The sequence below is a fragment of the Nycticebus coucang genome, chromosome 9 (genome assembly GCF_027406575.1).
Source record: "Nycticebus coucang isolate mNycCou1 chromosome 9, mNycCou1.pri, whole genome shotgun sequence".
Taxonomy (NCBI): domain Eukaryota; kingdom Metazoa; phylum Chordata; class Mammalia; order Primates; family Lorisidae; genus Nycticebus; species Nycticebus coucang.
The window spans coordinates 105,396,130-105,417,883 of NC_069788.1; the positions used below are offsets into that span (position 1 = coordinate 105,396,130).

The 21,754-nt window shown below is 37.5% G+C and overlaps 1 protein-coding gene across 18 annotated transcripts in view; it reads right to left on the reverse strand.

Moving 5' to 3' along the window:
* Positions 1 to 5,789: 5,789 nt before the first annotated feature.
* The window catches only part of NRXN3 (neurexin 3), a 1,789,915-nt gene continuing 1,773,950 nt past the window's right edge, over positions 5,790 to 21,754 (reverse strand). For 7 of the 18 annotated variants that reach the window (XM_053602388.1, XM_053602378.1, XM_053602377.1 and 4 more), the window contains one exon: positions 5,790 to 8,573. In XM_053602388.1, the coding sequence (XP_053458363.1) occupies positions 8,272 to 8,573 (302 nt within the window). In that variant the 3' untranslated portion in view covers positions 5,790 to 8,271. Of the gene's footprint in view, positions 9,198 to 16,157; positions 16,838 to 16,858; positions 17,403 to 21,754 lie in introns of those variants that run through there. The other 11 variants (XM_053602374.1, XM_053602373.1, XM_053602372.1 and 8 more) reach the window with 5 other exon arrangements.

Sequence of the window (21,754 nt, forward strand, 5' to 3'; positions counted from 1 at the left end):
TACTTAGACGTTAATCTCCTCTTTTATACTGTTATCAAATAAAGAACAGGAATCGTGCCACTAATTGTCCATGAGAGAGTACATGAGGTTGAGTTACCCTGAAACATACTAGATAAGACTCAGGTCAAGAGACCCAACAAGAACTATTCTTCAAATGCTCTTTTTTGTTTTAAAACATCATGTGATATTAAAAGATATTCTTTCTTGGAGGGGTGGCCATAGATTTAAAAAATCAGCCAAATATTAATAAATCTTGAAATGAGATGATGGATACATGGAGATTTATTATCTTATTCTTTACTTTAGGGGACTATTTGAAAACATTCCAAATAAAAAATAAAAATCAAATTAAAAACAGTATCAAAATAATACCTGTCAACAAAGGGATGCAAGATCACCTGAAAGCCTCTGGCTTCCTAGTATTAGGCTGACCAGTGCCACAAGGAAGCTGAAGGATAGACTCTCAGGAAAGAAGTTGAAAATCTCAGTCTGTAAGGTTTCCCTTGGCATAACTGAAGATGGAAACTGAAAATAACTAGTGAGCATAAAGGAAAATTTTGCTAATGAGCAGGCAATTGAATTATTTTTGGAGGGGGGTTCACAATGAGATACTTAGAGAATTACTCAGACTGATTACCAAACTTCTATATTCTTATGTGCTTTTTTGGTCATGGCTAGCCATGCATATAGCAGCTAATTTTGATCCTGCCTAATTCTAATAAGGACTAACATTTATTAAAGTTTATTATGTATCAGGAATATGACAAGAATTTTACATGCATTTTTCCATTTAACTGTTCTCAATACACTTCAAGATAAAATACAGTTGTAGGTATGAAAGTTGAGTCTTATCTCAACTAAGTAGTTTATTTAAAGTTCCAGTACCAAAATACAAGCCACAGCATTCTGACTCTAAAATCCATATACCTAACCACTAAAATAATTTAAGGTCTCTTGAAACTCGCCGTGTTTATTTAATACATGTCCAGGATCTAAGTATATATTGACTTCAGCCGGTCCACTGTTCCCTATCCTGGCCCCGACTTGTGCGATTCTCTCCCACTCTGTGCTCATATCTCTCATGGTCTAAATTGCCCTTCTATCAAGCCCATGTACCACTTCAATAATGTTAGAGCTGCTTTCAGATTCTTTGATTTCCTTGATCTTGCCACATTTTCATCTTACCAATTTCCAACACCGTGTACATTTGCCAAGGACTGAACCATGTTTCCTCAAAAATCCCTGTGGGGAAGCCCTAATCCCAAGAATGGCTATATTGGGTCTTTAGGAGGTAATTTAGGCTAAGTTAGGTTATAATCATGGGGCTCTATCCAATAACATTGGTGGCCTTATAAAAAGAGGAAGAGAGAGAACTCTTTGCCTCTCTTAGTGTATGCATAGAAAAAAGGCCACGTGAGCCAACAGTGTGAGCCAGAGAGTGAGCCCTTCCCAGATATGGAACCTTACAAAACTTTGATGGGGACTTCCAGTCTCTAGAACCGTGAGAAATAGATTGCTGTGGTTTAAGCCACCCAGCCTATGATGTTTTGTCACGGCAGCCCATGCAGACTAATATAACATCCTGTCAGTTCTTTTTTTTTTCTCTTAGCTTCCACTCTAAATGCTTCTGGAAAAAGTAGAAAATGGCTTTTTTAGAGCCAGCGTTATCTAATTGAAAGAGCACTAAATCTAGAAGCATAAGTCATGACTCCCACTTATTAGCTGTGAAGTCATTTAAATTCTTTGAGTCTTTTTTCTTCATCTTTGTAACCTATACAGTCAGAAAAAAAAAATTTGTCCTCACATTTCACAATAAAAAATAAAATGTAGCAAACCTGTAGTGTTTTACTACTAATCCCTTAGCGATACTGGGAGATCCTTCTGTGAGCAGCCTTGCTGACAGGACTGTCAGCAGACCTCTGCCGTGTGCTTGCAACCCCATGATTAGGTATGTGAACTTGCCCCTTAGCCTAGCTAGGACACTGGGCCTTTCTGAATACAGCTTTTTCAATTTCTGTCACCTTCAAAGCAATATGTCAGTTTCTGATCCCATTCTCTTCTCCTTTGTTTCTGTATCAGAAGATAAAATTATCCTTTCTTCTCTTTTCCTCAGAATAACACCTCAATTTGGAAACTTGATAATGGCAATCATCTTCCACCTCCACTGAGAAAAGATCAGTTATTTCCTTTCTCTTCAGACATGTTCATGTCCTTTGTTGTCAATAACAAGACCTTGGCCTTGAGAAATTCTAAAGATATTCTCCCATCCCCCTTTCTTCCCTTGCATTGACAAGATTCCAAAAATGTTTCTAGTCATGTCTTCTATTAATGCATTTTATACTCAGTCATCAATCCAAATTATGGTTTTCATCCTATTTTCTCCGACTTTCTCCTACTTCACCTCCTTGCTCAGAATGACATACAGCACTTCTCTTTGCACATCAATTTTTCAAGGTTTACCAACTTGTCACTTCTATTAAATGTTCCTATACGTAATTTATTCTAAACTCCCAAAGAACTAAAGCTTACTTTTATTCACCATAGTATCACAATTTGTGCATCCTTATAAGATTATAAGCTCCTAAATCTCTCAATTTAAGATGTAGTAATTATTTAGTAAATGTTCAATAGACATTAATTATAAAACTGAGCTCAAACCCTATAATCAAGATTTGAATTCAACTGGCATAAATACAGGGTTTGTATATTTTTGGAGAAAGATCAAACTTCTCTAGAATCCTAGATAAAAAAGAAAAACAACTTAAAATCCTCATAGACATTTCCTATCTTCCATTGGAACAAAGTTATCAATAGCCCATAGTAGATTGGCTGGCACATGAGTTCAATAAATGCTTGTTAAATTATCAAAACAGGGAATGCTTAAAGTTGTTCTAGGATTATATATTAAATAGTGAGATTTATAAAGTTTATGGAAGTAAAGCTAGCATAGAATTTTAAAGGGCAATTGAAGCTATGATGGCCATATAATTTGAGAGGATAGAAGTCTTCCTTTTGAGACACTGAAAAGATCACCATTTGAACTTTTCTTATACACCCCGTACCTACAGAGCAGGTTGAAGTAAAAAGGGTTTTATAGGGCTGTACACATGTCTGGTAGAAAACTTAAGAAAAGCTCAAAAAGCCAATAAATTAATGAGGTTTTGGACATATGAGAAAAAAGTAGTTACTTTTATTCTACTCAGAAGTCAAATGATGGTTCTTTTTTATTTTTATTTTTTATTCTTATTTTTATTCTTTCAGAAGTCAAATGATAGTTCTGTAGCCCTCCAACATGTGCCCTCTCTAGACTTTCTAAAAGGAGGAATTTTGGCTTATTTTTTTCATATGATTAAAAAGATAGCATTAACCATCATTGTTCAGGGCTGAGGGCCAGATAGGCACTACACTGAGAACTTACATCTGGATTAGTTCATTTAATTACAGAACAGCACTAAGAGGTGGGTAATACTCCAATTTCACAGGAGATGCTAGAGTCACACCTTGTTCCAAGTCTTATTGTAGGGGAGGGCAGTCCCAGGATTCACAGCCGAAGTTTGAACTAAGCTTTTATATTCCTAAACCCCATGGCAGAAGTCAAACACATTGGACAGAGATGGTGCCTCAACACCTGCTCATGGAAGAAAATAAAAAATTACTTATGTTGACAAACTTTAACTAATGCATTTAATCAAATACCATTTTAATTTTGATGTAATCTACCACATTTTCCATCATCTGGGAATTTCTCTGGCAAGTTCAATATTTTCTCAAATGTGGCCTCACTCAACTTACCTTAGCTCCTACTCAATGGTTAAAAATGTACTTTCAGATAGACTTATGCTACCAAATGTGAATACTACATGTTTACTAGTTGTATTTATAGTTGTCATCAAAGTATCTGACTAGAAAATGACTAGGTTTTTCAATTATAGTTGGTAAATTCTGGGCATGAGATGGCTACATTATCTGACGAGTACTAAGTAAACCCTTTCTTTAGAGTAGAGTTTAGTTTCTAATTTCTAATTTTAGAAGACTATTGTTTAGGGACTAAGTATGGCACTCAAAGAAAAAAAGGAGACTAATCTTGTGAAGTTCCCACTCTGCGCCAAACACAATTAAAGACATTTTACATTTCAGTTTTTTCTCCAAAATGACCTCAGAAGGTAAAGTTGTTGAGTTGTCATATTTTCCAAGATAAGAAGCCAACTCAGAGTATGAAATTTGCCCATAGATAATAAGTAGACCATCCAGGCCTGACCTCAGGGTCTACACCCTTCCCACAACATTCTCCTGCCCTCCATGTCAGCAAGACCAGACTCTTAGCATGATTAGATGTACACCATGGAATATTATGCAGCCTTAAAGAAAGATGGAGACTACCTCTTTCATGTTTACATGGATGGAGCTGGAACATATTCTTCTTAGTAAAGTATCTCAAGAATGGAAGAAAAAGTACCCAATGTACTCAGCCCTACTATGAAACTAATTTAGGGCTTTCACATGAAAGCTATAACCCAGTTACAACCTAAGAATAGGGGGAAGGGGGAAAGGGAGGGGAGGGAAGGGGGAAAGGGAGAGGAGGGAGGGGGGAGGTGGGTAGAGGGAAGGGGATTGGTGGGATTACACCAGCGGTGCATCTTACAAGGGTATATGTGAAACTTGGTAAATGGTCTGTAAAGCTAGTGAATGATACCCCATGATCATATCAATGTACACAGCTATGATTTAATAAAAAAAAAAAAAGAAATATTTTAGGCCAGTTGTCCTTAAATTATTTGTCTTTGTTTTCTTTGTTTCTTCATCTTTAAAAATGGAGAACATATCATCTACCGCTCAGGAACTAAACAGACTACACAGGTCAAAACACTTAACATAGTGGCTGGCACATCATGAACATTGATAAATGATCACTTCTCTTTAAGTAATTTCTCTGACACAGGAAACAAAAGAGGATCTTTCCATAATTTGACATCACTGAACCTGATTGTTTTTTCCATTTGTAGGGTAGTCAATAGCACAACCATTTCACTAATAAATTGGTATGCACAGGCTTTTTATATATATATATATAATATATATTTTTTAATTCTAAGACTTTCTAATTTTGAAGACTAGTAACCCATGTATACTGATAAAGAACAGCTATTCAGTTAAGCCTATATTTCCCAATCATGCTCTAAACAGATTATCACACAGGATTATTCAATTGGCAAAGCAACGTTACCTGAAATACCAGAAAAAAAAGACAAGAGTGTCAGCTATAATGAGTGTATGAAGAATTTTATAATCAGGAACTCTGGGAACAAGCTGTTAAAATTCAAGCATTCATTTAAATTTTGTTTTTGGATTCTATGTGGGTTGTTTTTTAATTGTAAAATGGTGGGAGGCTTGGAAAGAAAACATGTAAAGCTTTATAGTGCTTAAGGCACTGAATGAAAAAGTTCTGGAATACTATACAAATATAGAAAATTCTTAAAAAGTACCAAACACTTCTAAAAATATAGTATCTAATAGTCTTTTTCACAATCTAATGCTTCTGTCCTCTTACCTTTCCAGAACAGTGCTTATTCTATCATAGGGATCGAAACAATAATGCCTGAATTAATAGACAATAATTGTTTCTCCTATAAATTTGACATGTCGAATAAATTTATGTAAGTAATTAGCAACTGCTTAGAATATTTTATGTTATATTAAAGTGGTCTAGCTTGTTTGGCTTTTCGTAAAATATGACGCTGCAAGATATTTTCCCAAATGTTAAGAAAATAAAAGTGTATCATCAAACAAGGTTTTGGGAAGAACATTTTATTGCTAAGCATATCCTTGAACGAAAATGCAAATATGAAATAAAAGGAAAAAAGAAAAAGCAGCAACATCACAACATTATAAAATAAAATCCTTTAGGGTCTGCTAATAAAACAACAGGAATATGATAGAAGCTCACATACAGGATGCACATGTTCCCATAAAATTGTCTAAATAGAAACTTACGCTAAAAGGAATGTAACAAATGTATTTTTACTCAAATTAAAAAATGTAAAGAAAGAAAGCAGGAAATCAGTTCACAAGACCTCAAGACTCCAAGAACAGCAATCTCTTATAGACATCGAGATATAATCAACTGCATATAGGCTGGGCCATTTGTTATCTAAAAGCGTGCTTCGATATCTCTTTATAATCCTGTCTTTTTCATGACAACAAAAAAATCAAAAAATCTTAACACATTGGAATATTAGATAATGAGGAACGCCTCTTTCCGAACACATTAGTAAAGGCTATCAGTTAGATTGCGCTTTTTGCCCCACATCTTTAAGATATTTTTTCAAAGTCAAATACTCATGCAACTTACAAAGACCAGCAAGAGTAGATTTCTAAATCTAAACAGCTGTTTGTTTTTCATCTGTACAAAAGAAATTGTATATATCTGACCCTCCAGAGGCCACACTTGATTTTTGGAGTGAATATTTGTCTTGCCCTGTCTCTTGTTTTTTCGAACGCTATGGCCACACAACCAGTGTGTTTTTAGTTTTTTTGTTTTTTTTCTGTACATTGTTTCCTCTTTACGAAAAGAAAAAAGACAACTGGAATATAAACCAAACAAACTGAAATAAACAAATAGAAAGGAAAAAAACAGTTCTTAAAGCAGTATGTAGATAGGTGACTAAGGGATTGTACCAGCAAAAATGTAGTAAAATATGTAAACAAAATCTGAGATTTTTTTTTTAATTCTCTTTGACACAGTTAACTGTGACAAAACTAAAACTCACACTTTCTTCACATTTAAAGGTTTACTTTTTTGTCGCGTTATTATTTTCTGTTAAAACAACATTCTCATTCCACTTCAAGACTTTAACAGATTTCCTGTGTCAGCCATCCCATCAAACATACCATGATAAATATATCTGTATATATATTTATTTATATACATTATACTATTAAATTCCTTTTTGTGTGTGTCACAGCAGCTTTATTCATTTATTTATTTGTTTTTTTAAAAAGATGGGCGACGGGAGAAGTGAGCAAATGGAAGGCTGGAGTTATCTGTTATGTGTCAGGCTACAAAATTAAACAACTAGGAAAACCGTTATCGCGTTGGGGGCAGGGAAAGAACTATGTACCAGTATTTTTCACTCTGTCATGACATGTTTGGCTTGTGTGACCTTTTGTGGTTCCATCACAAGTTGAACTCCCCTAATTGTCTGTTTTGATTATTGAACAAACTTTAGTATTGTCTTTTCTTTTTTATTTGCATGCATTTCAATCAGTTACAGATCCAGCCCCCCCCCCCTTCCCTAGGAAAGGCTCTGTTTTAGTCAGCGGGGCTTTCCTCTTTAATACATTTTGGCTGGGTTAACAGACAGGAACAACATGTTAAGTAAAGCCAATAGCTCTGATATAACCAGCCCAAAACCCGCATAGTTAGGATTTGGGTGGCAAATTCTGGAATTAGATCCTGGGGAACCAGCTTTTCAAATCATTGTCATCCATCATATGGAATTTTGCTATGTGTTCAGCAAAGCATCATTTATAGGAAACAAACAACAGACTCTAGAGACGCCACAACCTGATATGTAGAGTGGACACCATGGTAGCTTTTGAGTTCATATGGCAATAGTCTCTCTCACTTTTGTTTTCTGAGTTTATTATTTTTTTCTCTTCTTATGTCCAGTCACTCTCAAAAAATAAATAAATAAACAAACAAAAACCCAAAAGCCATTTTTTCCCCTCAGATCTTGAAAAGTTACACGCACACTGGCCGAAACCAGATAAAGGTTGTGTTTTTTTGTTTTTTATGTCTTTTTTTTTTTTTTTTTTCCTGGTTTGGTTTTTTACAGAATGAAACAAAAGAAAAGAACATCGTTACAGTCAAGCTTTTCACAAACATCATTACAGACTCACTTGGAGTTAGGGAACAAGTAAGCCATGAAGTCTTTCTACCTTTTGACAAAGGTCCTCGGAGAAGAAAGCTTCCAAGTCCGCGGAAGTGCTGGAGCCACTGGCTCGCTTCGGAGCGCATAGTGTGTGCTTTATGATACAGCAGGGCAGAAAGAACTGTCTCCGAGCGACGACTGACGCCGGCACAGCCTCGGCTGAACTTTGCGGAGAGAATGGTCTTTGTAAGTGTCCAGATGGCATCCCCGCCCTGGTCACAGTACACCCCGTCTCGGTTAGCACAGTTCTGACACCTGTTACACCGCGCGGTCACAGTATGTGCATACGCATAGATAAATAATTCCATTTTAAATCCTCCTGTTGTCAGTGTGGCCACGTCTACACGTAGTACTCCTTGTCCTTGTTCCTCTGCTTCTTGTGGCCGCTCTTGGAGCTCTGCTGCTTCTCCTTGAGGAGCGTGCCGTTGCTCTGCGCCGAGTTGCTGATGTAGTTCCGCGTCTCGTCCACTTGATAGGACCCCTCGTCCCTGTTCCTGTACTTGTACATGGCGTACAGGAGGATCAAGATGCAGAGGGCGGCAGCAGCCACAATGCCGACGACCATCCCTGTTGTGCTGCTCGACTCCCGGATCACCTCTGAGGCCCCCGGGACCCGTCTGATTCCCGGCTCCGTGGGGTTTGCTGTGGGCACATTACGGAACATGGGGGAAGTAATTAGTGGGCTCTTCAGTTTGGTGCTGTCTAGCTCATAGGCAGTGGGCAACGGAAGCAAGACTATATCAGGCTGGGGTTTGAGATCACGGTTATTCATTTTGCCAGCTGGCAATTTGGGCACCATCCCGGACGAGGAGGAAGCTGTGAAGCGGATCAGCTCAGGGGACAAAGCTGTGGTAGTAGTCCTACCAGTTTCCGAGACTTTGTTAGGTCTAAAGTCCTTGGATTCCCACTTGGGCGCATGTGCTTTGTAGCCACCTTCGAAGATTGAAGTGGAAAGACTCTTATCTGTTACCAAGGAGAAGGTGGTGTAAAAATCTTCATCATCGGTAGGGGGCAGGTTAGAGTCAAAGGTTTCCCCTGAGCCATACCCAGATATCACCAAGCCATCATCATCACAACCTTCGCTGCCTTGGTCCGACAAGCAAGGTAACCCCGCCTCAGAGGTCATGGACAGGGAATCTTTGGTGGTCTCAATAATGGTGAGGAGGGGGCGAAAGGTAGGGGGGAGAGTAATGGAAGGTGCACGAGTAGCAATAGCAGGGGTAGCTAAAGGGTCTTCTAGAAGAAGAGGGATAACTAATTCACCTCCTGGGATTGAAAAGAGAAAGAGAAGCAATTAGTATCTTTGCAAACACAATTCACAGTCACTCTCAGTGAAGGTAGTTCATAGGTTATGCTTCAGAAATTATAACAGAATGACTTGGAGCCACATAAGGATCTTTTCTGGTTATAGCCTAATCTTTCCAGGCTGATATAGAGCCCATTTTATGCCTCTTGCCACCCAAACCTGAAATCCCCCGATCAGGGACTTACGTCTTAAAGATACTCTCAAGTAATTATTTAGATAGAATTCAAATACGTACGCTGTTTCCAGGATCTGCTTTTGGGACGATGACATTCAATCAATTATATTGTTATAAATACAGACTGGCTATCAAAACGTTGTGTGTGGCTTCATGCACACTTCGTATGTATTCATGTGAGTGTATTCATGTGAGTGTAACATTTCTTTCTTGCTTTCCTGGATTTCTACTTGTTTGCTCTCGTGAGGATGAAAAATGAACTATTCTGAATGTTACTGAGACCAAGATAAAAGAACATAACAATCTTTCGTCTTTAGGGTTTTCTTAAATTCCTTTTTTTTAAAAAAAAAAAAGTTGTTTTCATGCTTATTAATTGAAGTTCTCATTTACTACAAGCTAAGCGACCGGGACTTAAACGTTCATCTCACAAACCATTTTGACGATGCTTTGTCAGAAATTCCCCTATTAAAAGACAACTTGCCTTGCAATAGTCTAATATGTATTTATGAATTGCTTTTATGTTATATGCAATATATGCTGAACTGGAAGCTAGACTTCAAAAATACGCAGCCTAGATATCTATGACTTGTTGGAAACTCACTTTTAGATTCAGAAATGTTGACCTAGTAAAGTGAGTTTTTTAAATCAGTGATTCTTAAGAGTGGCAAAACATATATGGGTTGATCCACAGTTCCTCACTATTACACTTATAAATATGTGGACTAAGTCAGGAAAGGAAGTTCACAATAGTTCATTAAATTATAGGGCCTTGCAAATCATGGGTACCACAAGCATTCTCCAGTAGATACTGCTTACCTAACAGTAAGGCTAAGGTTATTTTTCATCCAGGTCAGCAAGATAATCAATCTCTTTTTATAATGTTATTTTTCAAGCAAAGGAAGAATCCCAAAAAGTCACAGGGCCTGTCTCTTTATTGAATTTATTCCAGGAAAGTTTATTCCAACCTCACTTTAAAAAAATCCTTTCATAGATGGCACGGATGTTTCCCTGCCCCAGTTAGTGAGAAAGTTGATATGCTACTATATTATTGTTGAGGGCCTCTTGCTAAGCTAACTTACCAAACTGTCAGCCAGTACACTGACCTTGTGTGTCCTTCCCTCAATAATAACTTTACTGCGATGAGATGGTCAATGTTTGAGTATCTGTGCGTCTCTTATCAGTGACAATGTCAAACAAAGAAATGGTTCAATACCACAAAGTTCCAGGAACATTCCAAGTTCTTTGAGCTTACACAGTCTTCTAGGGTTCTTCCTATAAAGACTGATTCACAAATTAGAACTCTGCTGCTCAGCTTTTAACACCTTTGAACACATCTTTAAACATTTTGTGTATGTATCTAAATTGGCCGGATTACAGGGCTTCCTGAGAATAAAGCTACTGAAATATCTTCAAAGCGCTTTAAATATCTACAAGCGCTTGTGTGTACCTATGTCAGAAGCCTTTATAACCCTCCTGATTGGCCAATATCATTGTTACACAGAAAGAAAGTGAGTTGGGGTACATAAAGTATATAAAATATATCATTTGGCAGGGAAGGGACAACAGACATGGTACTGTCATCTTTGGCCTACACTACAAATTTACTATATGTGGAGAAATAAAACAAGAACCTTTCTGAGAATCTTAACATGATATTGTGGTCTGCTCTACACCCAGGGTTCTATTCTAGGGCTTAGAGTTTAAAACTATTGAGCAAAATGATCTTTGTACATTTGCCAGCATTTCAAACTTGATTTACTGGAGTAGCATGCCTGTGTTTTAACATTGTGAACATATATAATTCATATACCTTGCAACTTCTTTAATGCATAATTTATATACTTTTGCTAGTTTTTATAAATGGGATTTGGAGCACAGTTCCCTAAAGGTAAGCTAGTCCTAAACCTAACCCTGAGCAAACTTTTTTCTCTTGATCTTCTTACTCAGAGTGTCCCAAGTGGTAGATTTAGGGTGATATATGGAAGCGGGCAGTGTCTGAGTAGCAGGAGAGAAGCAGAGAGAGAGATGTGGGGAAGGCCCATGGAATCTGGCTAAAGCCTCACCAGGGATTTCTTAGAAATGATTTTTCTTTACTTCAGAAGACAAGACACGATTTTTGTTTTTAACCCTGCTTACCTAGAACAAAGGTTTAATGTGTGTTCTTTTTCTGGCACAAATACCAAGAGTCATTTGTTCCATGTGGCAATGATAAAAAATCAGCCCCACGTAGAATAAGCAAAGAGGAAATTGGAGTAAAGGACAAGGAATACCTCATTTGTTGGGAGATAAAGGCCTGGTACAGATAATTTAAATATAAAGGCAAACTGTGGGGTAGGATGCTGGTGTCCCTTTAAGTGAGATTAAGATCACTGTCTTCCTGATTACAGAGTGGCATTCATTTGCATTTTTAGTGTGCCATCTGTGACGCCCAACTGGAGTCTTAAATTTGCATTTTTTTTTTTTTTTTAGATTTGTTTTCTCTCTCTTCAATCCCAGCTAAAACTTCTGTAGTGACTTTCTTCAAAATTAAACAATCTACCCACTGTTCATTCTGCAGTTGAATTACTCCACCTTCCTTTGCCATCCCTTTCTCAGTCAACCCACTACTGTGTGCATCTCTCTCGGATTAAAAAAAAAAACAAAACAGCAAATAAAACTGTACTTTTTAGTCTCATAGTATAGAAAAAGGGTTCTGCAGCCTATTAATTTACAAAGAGCTCAGCTCCTAAAAGGCTGGTGAGCTCCAAAGTGAAATGATAAGAACTTATTTTAAATCTAAATGGATGGGTATGCTATTGCATAGTTTAGATGACAAAATCTGTCAAAACTACCATCTTCAGATTTCTTTACCATTTTGTCCTTAATCCTAATAGCAGTGATAAAAATGGTACATAAATGATGCCCTCTGTCAGGAAAATCTAAGCCCAAATTATCATTAGTCAATGAAATGGCAGAAACTTTCATAACCTTCTTCTTTGGTGTCTCAAGAAATGTGAAGAATGCCTTTAGTTTAATATGAAGTCAACTGGGATATAGGGTTCATTATTACAAACGGAAATTCTGAGAAAAATAAGTGGAAAATTTTACATAATATAAACACGAAAGCCGCCTCAAGCGGGTGTATATGTTGGGATGTGTAATCAACTTAAATATCAAATTCCATCTTGAAGGTTAAGGTGATTATACTTAAATCAAAATTACATTGAGTAGTATGAGGACACACATCATTTGAGAGGTGGAAGAGGTGGACATAAGTATTACTTCCACTAGAAGAACTACTAAATAGAAATGACTTGGTTTGTAGGAGAGCATTGAAGATTTTTTGTTTGTTTGTTTTTGAGACAGAGCCTCAAGCTTTTGCCCTGGGTAGAGTGCTGTGGCATCACAGCTCACAGCCACCTCTAACTCCTGGGCTCAAGCAATTCTCCCGCCTTTGCCTCTCAAGTAACTGGGAGTACAGGCACCCGCCACAACCTCTGGCTATTTTTTGGTTGCAGCCATCATTGTTGTTTGGCAGGCCCAGGCTGGATTCGAACCTGCCAGCTCAGGTGTATGTGGCTGGCGCCTTAGCCGCTTGAGCCACAGGCTGCGAGCTGTATTGAAGAATTTTTATTTGTTACGTCTAAAGTGATTACACTTAGAAATGTTACAGCAGCTGAAAATGATTTTTTTCATGGTCCAGAGACTATGGAGTCAGCGATCAAACATCTATCTACGTGTTTGTAGAAGCAATGACTCCACAGTTGTAAAGGGCTACTGGTAGAGTGATAAAAAACTTATAACATATCAAAACCCTAAATTCCTATGCCATCCCCAGAATTTGTCTTTGGTTTGGGAAAGAACTATCTGTATTCCTTAAAGTTAGCATTTTTAAGTCAGGCATAAATATCCTTTTTTGACAGAGTTGTTCTTTTCTTTAAACTAGAGAGATCAATAGGGATATAAAAGGTCTATTTTAGCCTTGAAGGCTGCCCTGCTTTCTTGCTTCATGAGTCTATTTATAGATACATAATTCGTGCCTCCAGGGCAGGTATCCAGCAAAAGGGGCTCCCTGCCATCTAAAAAGACAGTGCATAAAATATTTAATAGAACTTTGCTGAACTGTGAGAACATTGTGGGTGATGGTGAACGTAGTGGGTTATCTTAAAAAGAGAGACAGAAGGAAGTAAAAGAAAAAGGGGGGAAATAAGAAAGAACATAAAGTTTCAGGGTGGCTCCAACCTTGCCTTTCTGTACATATCTGAGTCTAAGAGGTCACAAAAATACCACAACAATGATGTTGAACAGCAAGACTCTGAGAGAGGCCACCATATTCCAATTCCTTGCATTTCTGTCTTATTCTATTTGGGCTCTTCGCCTCGTCTCTTACTTGTATGGTTCTAATTCTGTGCTTGGAAATTCACATGGAATGGGAAGAAATAACTTTTTCCCCCACTAAATGAGTTGTTCAAAGATATTCATTTAGTTATTTGATGCCATAGAAGTGTGTACTTGTAGCACATAAATATTCTGAAGCTTGTAACCAGGAAATTATTTTTCATCCATCTTCAAAAAAAAAATAATCATGGACAAACATGGCAAGTGTCTAGGAAGAAAACACACGACAAGCTCAAGTGTCTCAAAGGGGCTTAACCTATATGTTAATATGACAAGAATTTCTACATAGGGCATTCCAGCTCTGCTCTCTCTTTGGACCAAATGGTTTTTATGAAACGTATTAGATTCTGAAAGCTTACCAATTCTATTTTTTCAACATATGCCCAGTAAGATGAGCCACAGCCCCTTGATATCACTATGCATTTTAAAATATGGAATGTCAAGTGTAGTTGTTCACTTGCTTATTAATTAAGAGCTCCAACTTTGAAGTCACTTAGACTTAGGTTAAAATCAGAACTCTGCTGCTACTAGCCATATGACATTAGTAAAATTTCTTGAACTCTATGTAAAATGGGAATAATTAAACAGCCTACCTAAAATCACTGATGCAAATATTGAAATAAATAATTCATGTTAAGTGTTTGTTATTTTATTTTTGCATGTTAAGTAGTTAGTATAGTGCCTGTTACTACTCTGAAATGCCAGTGACGAGTATTATTTCTATTTGTAGTTTCAAGCCATAAACACTTCCATCATTGATCACTTTCTTCTGACCTCTTTGAATGTAGTAACCTCATGCTAAGGTAGAATTATAATCATATTGGGTCTATATTATTGATGCTATTATAAAGGTAGAGTATGAGGGATGATTTATAATAATTCAAAGAGTTTGTGTTTTTCTAAAAAAATGCTTAACCTTTTATGAAATTGACCTTTGGGTAGCTTCTTTAACGGAATAAAAGTTTTAACTGCAACTAGATTAAAAAAAAAAAAAGCCTTCATTTAGGAAGTCCCAAGTTTAAACCCAAAATATTAACCAACATGTTAAACAACATAAAATCACATAAACTGAGGTAGAGAGAGCCCATTCCTGAAATTGCTGGCTTGAAAACATATCTCTGATGCACGTATCAGTGTGATATTTCTGTAGCAGTTTCAGATAACAATAATATTTATAATTAAAATGAAACAAATAACATCTTTGTTAAAAATCAGATAGTATTTGTTAACAATCATATGCTTGCTGAAGTGCAAAAGGCAGCATTGGTCCAAATAACCTTAAGGTCAAGGAATACAGATGCTTACCCTGGAGTTACACACAATGGCAGCACCTACCTGACATAGTTTCTATATTTTTTAGAGGTGAAAATCATCATGTTTCTTCTTAGGAAGATCTTAAGATCCTTTAAAGCTTACCTGATTAAATCCTTGAGAGAAATGGCAACTATTACTGAAAGAGAAAAGGAGAGAGGTACAAAGAAAAGAAGGGGGGGGGATGTGTGTGTCTTGCGTTTGCGTGTGTGAATGTGTGTGTGCTTTTGCTAGTAGTTAGCACTACACATTGGAAGGCACCCATATCACAGAACCAGCCTGTGAACACCTGGATTCTTGATGTTTTTATTCTCAGCAAAATTGGTTTTGTAGCCTTTGGTAAAGGTGATAGTATAATAGCATAATCCTGGATAACCAAACTCTACCATAGTCACTTGAGAGTACCTTATTTCTCCTTTGCTGAAGGAAAATAAAATAAGGACTAATTTCCCTGAATGCTTTCTAAGGAATTAAATAAGGATGCAATTATCACTGGTAACACTTGGAGTTAATTCAACTCATTTTCTTCTGGGGTGTGGGCTTCCCGTAGGCTGGAGCCAATTTTACTGTCCTACTACAGAGCCTACCAATACTTCCAAAGCTTTAAAACTGGTGGTAAAAAGACTTTAAAGTTGGTGGTAAAATGAGTTCAGGCAAAGAGGCCGGGCTTTCTTTGGGTGGTAAGGACAATTTATCCATCTCCTTTTACCAAGAGTAGAATTCACATTGGTTATTAGAAGAAATTCAGCACAAAACATAACAGTGAAAATTAAGCAAATAGATATAAACAAAATAAAATATTTGATATAGTCTTCCAAATCATAGAATAGAAAATAAAATCAACTTCACAGCGAAAATAAGCTGGTAGGAGAAGAGCAAATAAGCCTCAAGAAAGCATTCACAATATAAGAACAGGAAAAGAAAAAAAAAGCAAATAAAAAATAGAGGCTTGTTTTGGAAAACAAAGAAAGAAATCATTTCCACATAGGCAAAATAATTCAAATGAAAAAAAGCATACCATATTAATTTATAGTCAACTTACATCAACAAATTGCCCGCATGTTTTTTGGCATGAAAGAAAAATTTACAAAAGAAAGTTGTGTAAGAATGCTCTCGGACAAATAGAATTGCCACATTCTTGTAACTTGCTTTTTTTGTTGTCATTTCTTAAAAACTTTTGAGCAAAATGTCTAATTTTTTCAAATATAATAATTTACCACAGAGGATGATACAGGGAGCAACAACACATACATCCACACCACATAACATGAAAGGAAAAAAAATCTGCACTTTAACAAATTGTTACTTTGAGGGGTTGGGAGGGCATCAGTTTTGAATTGAAAATCATTCTGATTGCTATGATCGAAAAAAGTAAAAAAAAAAAAAAAAAACCTGTTTACTTTTATAATTTGCCTTTTAAAAAATGCTATGCATCTAAAGGGTTTGGAATGAATTTCTGCATTGTTATAAGTTTTCAGATATATATTTCATATTTATTATTTTTGTCTCTTTGACAAATCGTAGACTTCCTTTAATTTAGGGGGATGGATGACAGCACATAAATTTTAACAATGCTAAAGAAAGGGGGAGTATGGGAAGGAAGGATGCAGGGAAGGGAGGGTTGTATCTATGAGTGTACTACACAGGAGATGAAGATGATGGGAGTAAATGTGTAAGTGAGTCGCCATGTCCATGTAAGGGCGGCACGGAGTGATCTAGCTGCATTAGAGCTTCTGGCTGTAAGGAAGGGATGGGCAATATACAAAAACAAATGAGCCTACACATGCCCATCTATGGAGATAAAGAACAGAACTCTAACACTGACAATCTCACACACCCTAAGCTGCAACTTCTTCAACATGCAATTATTCCACAAATTATTACAGCTTCATTAAAGATTTTTCAAATAATAGAAACAGTTCAAACTTTTCTCCTACTAAAAATAGCCAAGATACATAAAATAATAATACTAATAGTCATGATCAAAAGATTAAAAGCAAAAACAAGGAGACTAGATTTATGCATTCGAGTTGAACAACTTCATCGGCAGCCGCACAGCCCCATCTAGAGTTGCGGAGGTTACGAGATCAACAGGGATGATTGAAACTCCAGACTGCATAGGGAGCACACATGCCAGGTTGCTAATTAGTTCCCTACATAGAAATGGTATTGTCAGGATGAACAGTGGACCATCTTCCTCATGCCATCCAGGTTGCACACAATTGGCAAGGAGAGCAGGCTGATTAGAGAGATGTGGATGTGGGGATTCTGCAGCTGAAGTTGTTCCACATTTAAAGAGGGACTGGGGAAAATTGCAGAAAACAATTCATAACTTTTTTTCTCATAATTTTAGATAAAACCAAATCTAAAGTTTTAGCAATAAAAAAGAAACACATTGATATATATATATATATAGATATAGATATATATAATACAAAAAGCACTCAATTCCCAAACAAGAAAGGAGAGAAGAACAAAAAAAAAAAAAAAGTATTTCACACACTTTCAGAGATGAGCAACCAGATGCACGGGCTGAATGGCACAGACAGAGCAGTTAGGGGACACCCTTTTTGTTCGTTTGTTTTGCTTTTTCTGGCATGTTTATTCCCCATTTGGTGATAGCCAAAATTAAGAACAAATTTTGCATTTTCTTTAGATTTTTGTTTTGTTTTGTTTCTTTAAAAAAAAATAAAAAGGGCGTGCAATCTGGATGTACGTCATTAAGTAGATGACATTTAAAAGAGAAGAAAGTGGCTAGACTGACAAATGGGTTATCAGCTGATATGTTTTACTGTGTAAATATGACTCCAGTTAACACATGCTTAAAGTAAGTTGCATTTAGGGAAAATAGAAAAACAGAACAGCAAGCTAGGGTTGCAGAGAGGTCAGCAAGACAAACTGATTTGGGGGTGGAGGAAGGTCCTGTGTTCTGCTTCATGCTTTTCCAGTAGGGGTGCAGGACATCCCAAGGCTTCCCACCAATCAGAAGGGAAGCACATGAGGGTGTGAGCGTGTGTGTGTGTGTAAGAGCAAGTCAGTGAGAGAGTGTGTGTGTAAGAGTGAGTCAGTGAGTGTGTGTGTAAGAGACAGTGAGAGTGTGTGTGTAAGAGCGAGTCAGTGAGAGTGTGTGTATAAGAGACAGCGAGAGTGTGTAAGAGTGTGTAAGTCAGTGAGTCAAAGAGTCAGTGAGAGAGTGTGTGTGTATAAGAGTGAGTCAGTGAGAGTGTGTGTATAAGAGACAGCGAGAGTGTGTAAGAGTGTGTAAGTCAGTGAGTCAAAGAGTCAGTGAGAGAGTGTGTGTGTATAAGAGTGAGTCAGTGAGAGTGTGTGTATAAGAGATAGCGAGAGTGTGCATGTAAGAGTGAGTCAGTGAGTGTGTGTATGTGGAAGAGACAGTGAGAGTATGTGTGTAAGAGCGAGTCAGTGAGAGTATGTGTGTGTTTAAGAGTGAGTCAGTAAGGGTGTTTGTGTGTGTAAGAGACAGTGAGAGAGTGTGTTTGTGTGTGTAAGAGCAAGTCAGTGAGAATGTGTGTGTGTTAGAGAAAGTCAGGAGTGTGTGTGAGTCAGTGAGAGTGTGTGTGTAAGAGCAAGTTAGTGAAAGTGTGTGTGTGTGCATAAGAGAGAGTGTGTGTGAGAGAGAGTCAATGAGAGAGTGTGTGTGCATGAGTGTGTGCGTGTAAGAGAGTGAGAGTCAGTGAGAGACAGTAAGAGGCAGAGAGAGTGTGTGTGTGCCTGAGAGGAACATATGAGAGGGAGTGCATGTCTGTGAGTGTGTGTGTGTGAAAGAGAGAGAGAATGTGTGTGTACATATGTGCATTGGGAGTCAAAGTAGTTGCGGTGGTGGGACTTGAAGTAAAAATAAACGAGTCTGTGAGTTCTGCTTTAGGAAACAGCCCAAATTCATACCTAGGCATATTTTATAAGGTACAGAGGGGTTACAATGAACACTGTGTGAGTGTTCCTGGGTTTTGCCAAACCATCAGGGTACCATGATGACAGCAGGATGTGAATAAAATGGGCCTGATAAATGGAGGAAGAACCAATATTTTTTTTAGCCCTCTTCACTCCAAAGAACACAATATCAGTATCTGAACTACACGCTACTCGTGAAATGAATACAGTTTATTTGAAATACACTGAGCAAAATGGCACCAGTCTTCTAGAGACTGTTGAGGGAAACAAATGCTCCATCCAATCTATGTTGAGGAAAGCAGAAAAGACTGTGTGCATTTATGTGTGTGCACGTATGTGCATGTGTTGAGAAGCATATACTGTAGAAGGAACATGGGGAAAGAATCTTTACAAATGCTCAGGAAGAGATCACTGGAGTTGCATTCAATATTATATCCTGATGAGAACATTAACATTTGACCAAGGACCAGGAGAGCCAGGTAGGTGAACCACAAAGGCAAGACTCTTGAGAGCACCAGGTCCTGACAGCAAATTCTCACCTCTCCTAATCACTCTTTGGGTGACTTTGACAAATAGACAACATTTTGTGAATAAGCCCAACTCTTTCCCTCTGTGAGACGCCCCTTTTATTATTTTATTTTATACAATTATAGTAACGTGTCCCCATGGGTCAGTCTGTACCAAAACTTGTAGAGTCTTGTTTAATAATGTTAATCATTATTTTAGGAACTTCACAAAGGGCATCTGGAAAGTTTTAGAAGGAGGGGGAAAATCCAAATTATATAGGAAAAGAAAAACCCTTGTTGCCACTTGGTTGATTTTGGTTGCTTTTTTTTTGGACTAATCATACTTTTAACATTGAATTTTATTGTATGAGAAGATCATATAAATGCTCATAGGATCTCCCAAGGCATCAAATGACTTCTGCAGAACAAAGTTAGTCTGGAAAATCTTCATATAGACTGTTTTTGATTCACAGGAAATTTTGAGAAATTGAAAAACATAACTAGTCTACACATGAGAATTAAAGAATAGGTTGCTTTCAGTGTGTATATACTCCTGAATAAAGTGAGGTGTTTGGAGACCAATATCAGCAATTTGGGTCCTCCAAGGTTTCTACTGAGTAATTTTACCTATTTAAAAACTACCTGATTTAAAACTCTTACAAGTAGGACACCACTTGTATTCTAGACATTACTGGTTTAAATAATCGAACATACCAAATTTAGGGCTGTCATTTTGCAAATAGGTGTATTTTTAAACCCATGGAAGCCACAGTTTCAAATGAAGCCAACACAGCCTGAATATGATGCATATATTCTTACAATGTTAAGTCAACCATTGGTTCACATACACAAACCTTGTTTGGTTTCTAATGTAAGGTACACAGTCACATTATTAGGGGTTCATAATCATGTCCCATGTTCACTTTCATCTCTCATTATCTACATTAGGTTTTCATTATCACGCTTTGTTCTCTCTCTCAGTCTATGTCCATTCCTCTGCTGGGTATTAAGAATGCCCTGAGGGGAGTTGGAGGTTGCTATGAGCTGTGTGAGGCCACGGCACTCTACCGAGGGCCATAAAGTGAGACTCTGTCTCTACAAAAAAAAAGAACGCCCTGAGGTTTTGCTTGCCTTTGAGAACAATAAACACAATAACTTGAAAGACCGATTGCTTTTATTCCATCATGCCTAATAGCTTTGTTGAAATTTAAAATCAAATTTTTAAAAACATCAAATGCAATAAGATGGAGCTCCACTGGTCAGACTTCATCTTGAGGACTTCACTTGTTTCAAAGAAATAAATTTCTAAACTGCTTAGGATTGAGCTTAAGAAGCCTCAAGGCATGTTCAGGTAACTCAAGCTGCAAACCCACCTCAGTGGGAGAGTGGGTCCTGTTTGCTAGAGCATATTGTCTTTGATATGTACAGGGAAGGTTCAAAAGAAAGGCTCCAATGAGTCACGTTGTGTAACATTACGGATTTTAAATTTCTCAGGGAAAATACTGGAGCAGAGAAGGAAGAGGGACCAACTCAACAGTCTTAGTACAATCCTGGGAAAGACTTAAAAAATGACAAGCAGGGAGGGCTAAGAAAAGAATCGACAGAAAAAATACCTAATGAGAAATTTCTAGCTTCTTGGCATCAATACATGAGTTAAGCCTGCACATCTGTCCTTCCTATGATATATACAAAAACATTTCCATTGATTGTGATTTTATGTCCATGTGGTGAATGAAGGGATTCTTCTGGGAGGATTGGTGGCTAAGGTCTAAATTACAGTTTGGCTTACAATGAATATGGAGACTGTGCATAGATAAATGGAATCCTGGAATATGAGGGTGGCTGCTGTCTGTGTTACAAAATGAGCCCACATACACCTCCGCTTCTCACAACTTCTTCCTCAGACATGAGCAGTACTCAGGGAAGGAAAGTGAAGGAGCCTGTTTTAGAACAGGTGACACCTGCAGTGATGTTGCAGTGACACTGCAGTGAGCAGGGCAGTGCAGGCATCTTTACAGGTGATAATACCATTTCATTTAGGTATATGCCTCGAAAAGACATTGCAGGTTCATATGGTCGTTCTATTTTTAATCTTAACCTTCATACTGTTTTCCATGAAGGCTGGACCCATCTACATTCCCTCCAGCAGCGTACAAGGGAATCCTGGAATGAGAGGGCACCTGCTGTTTGTGTTACACCCTTTTCTCCATACCCTTTCCAGCACTGGTTTTCTCTT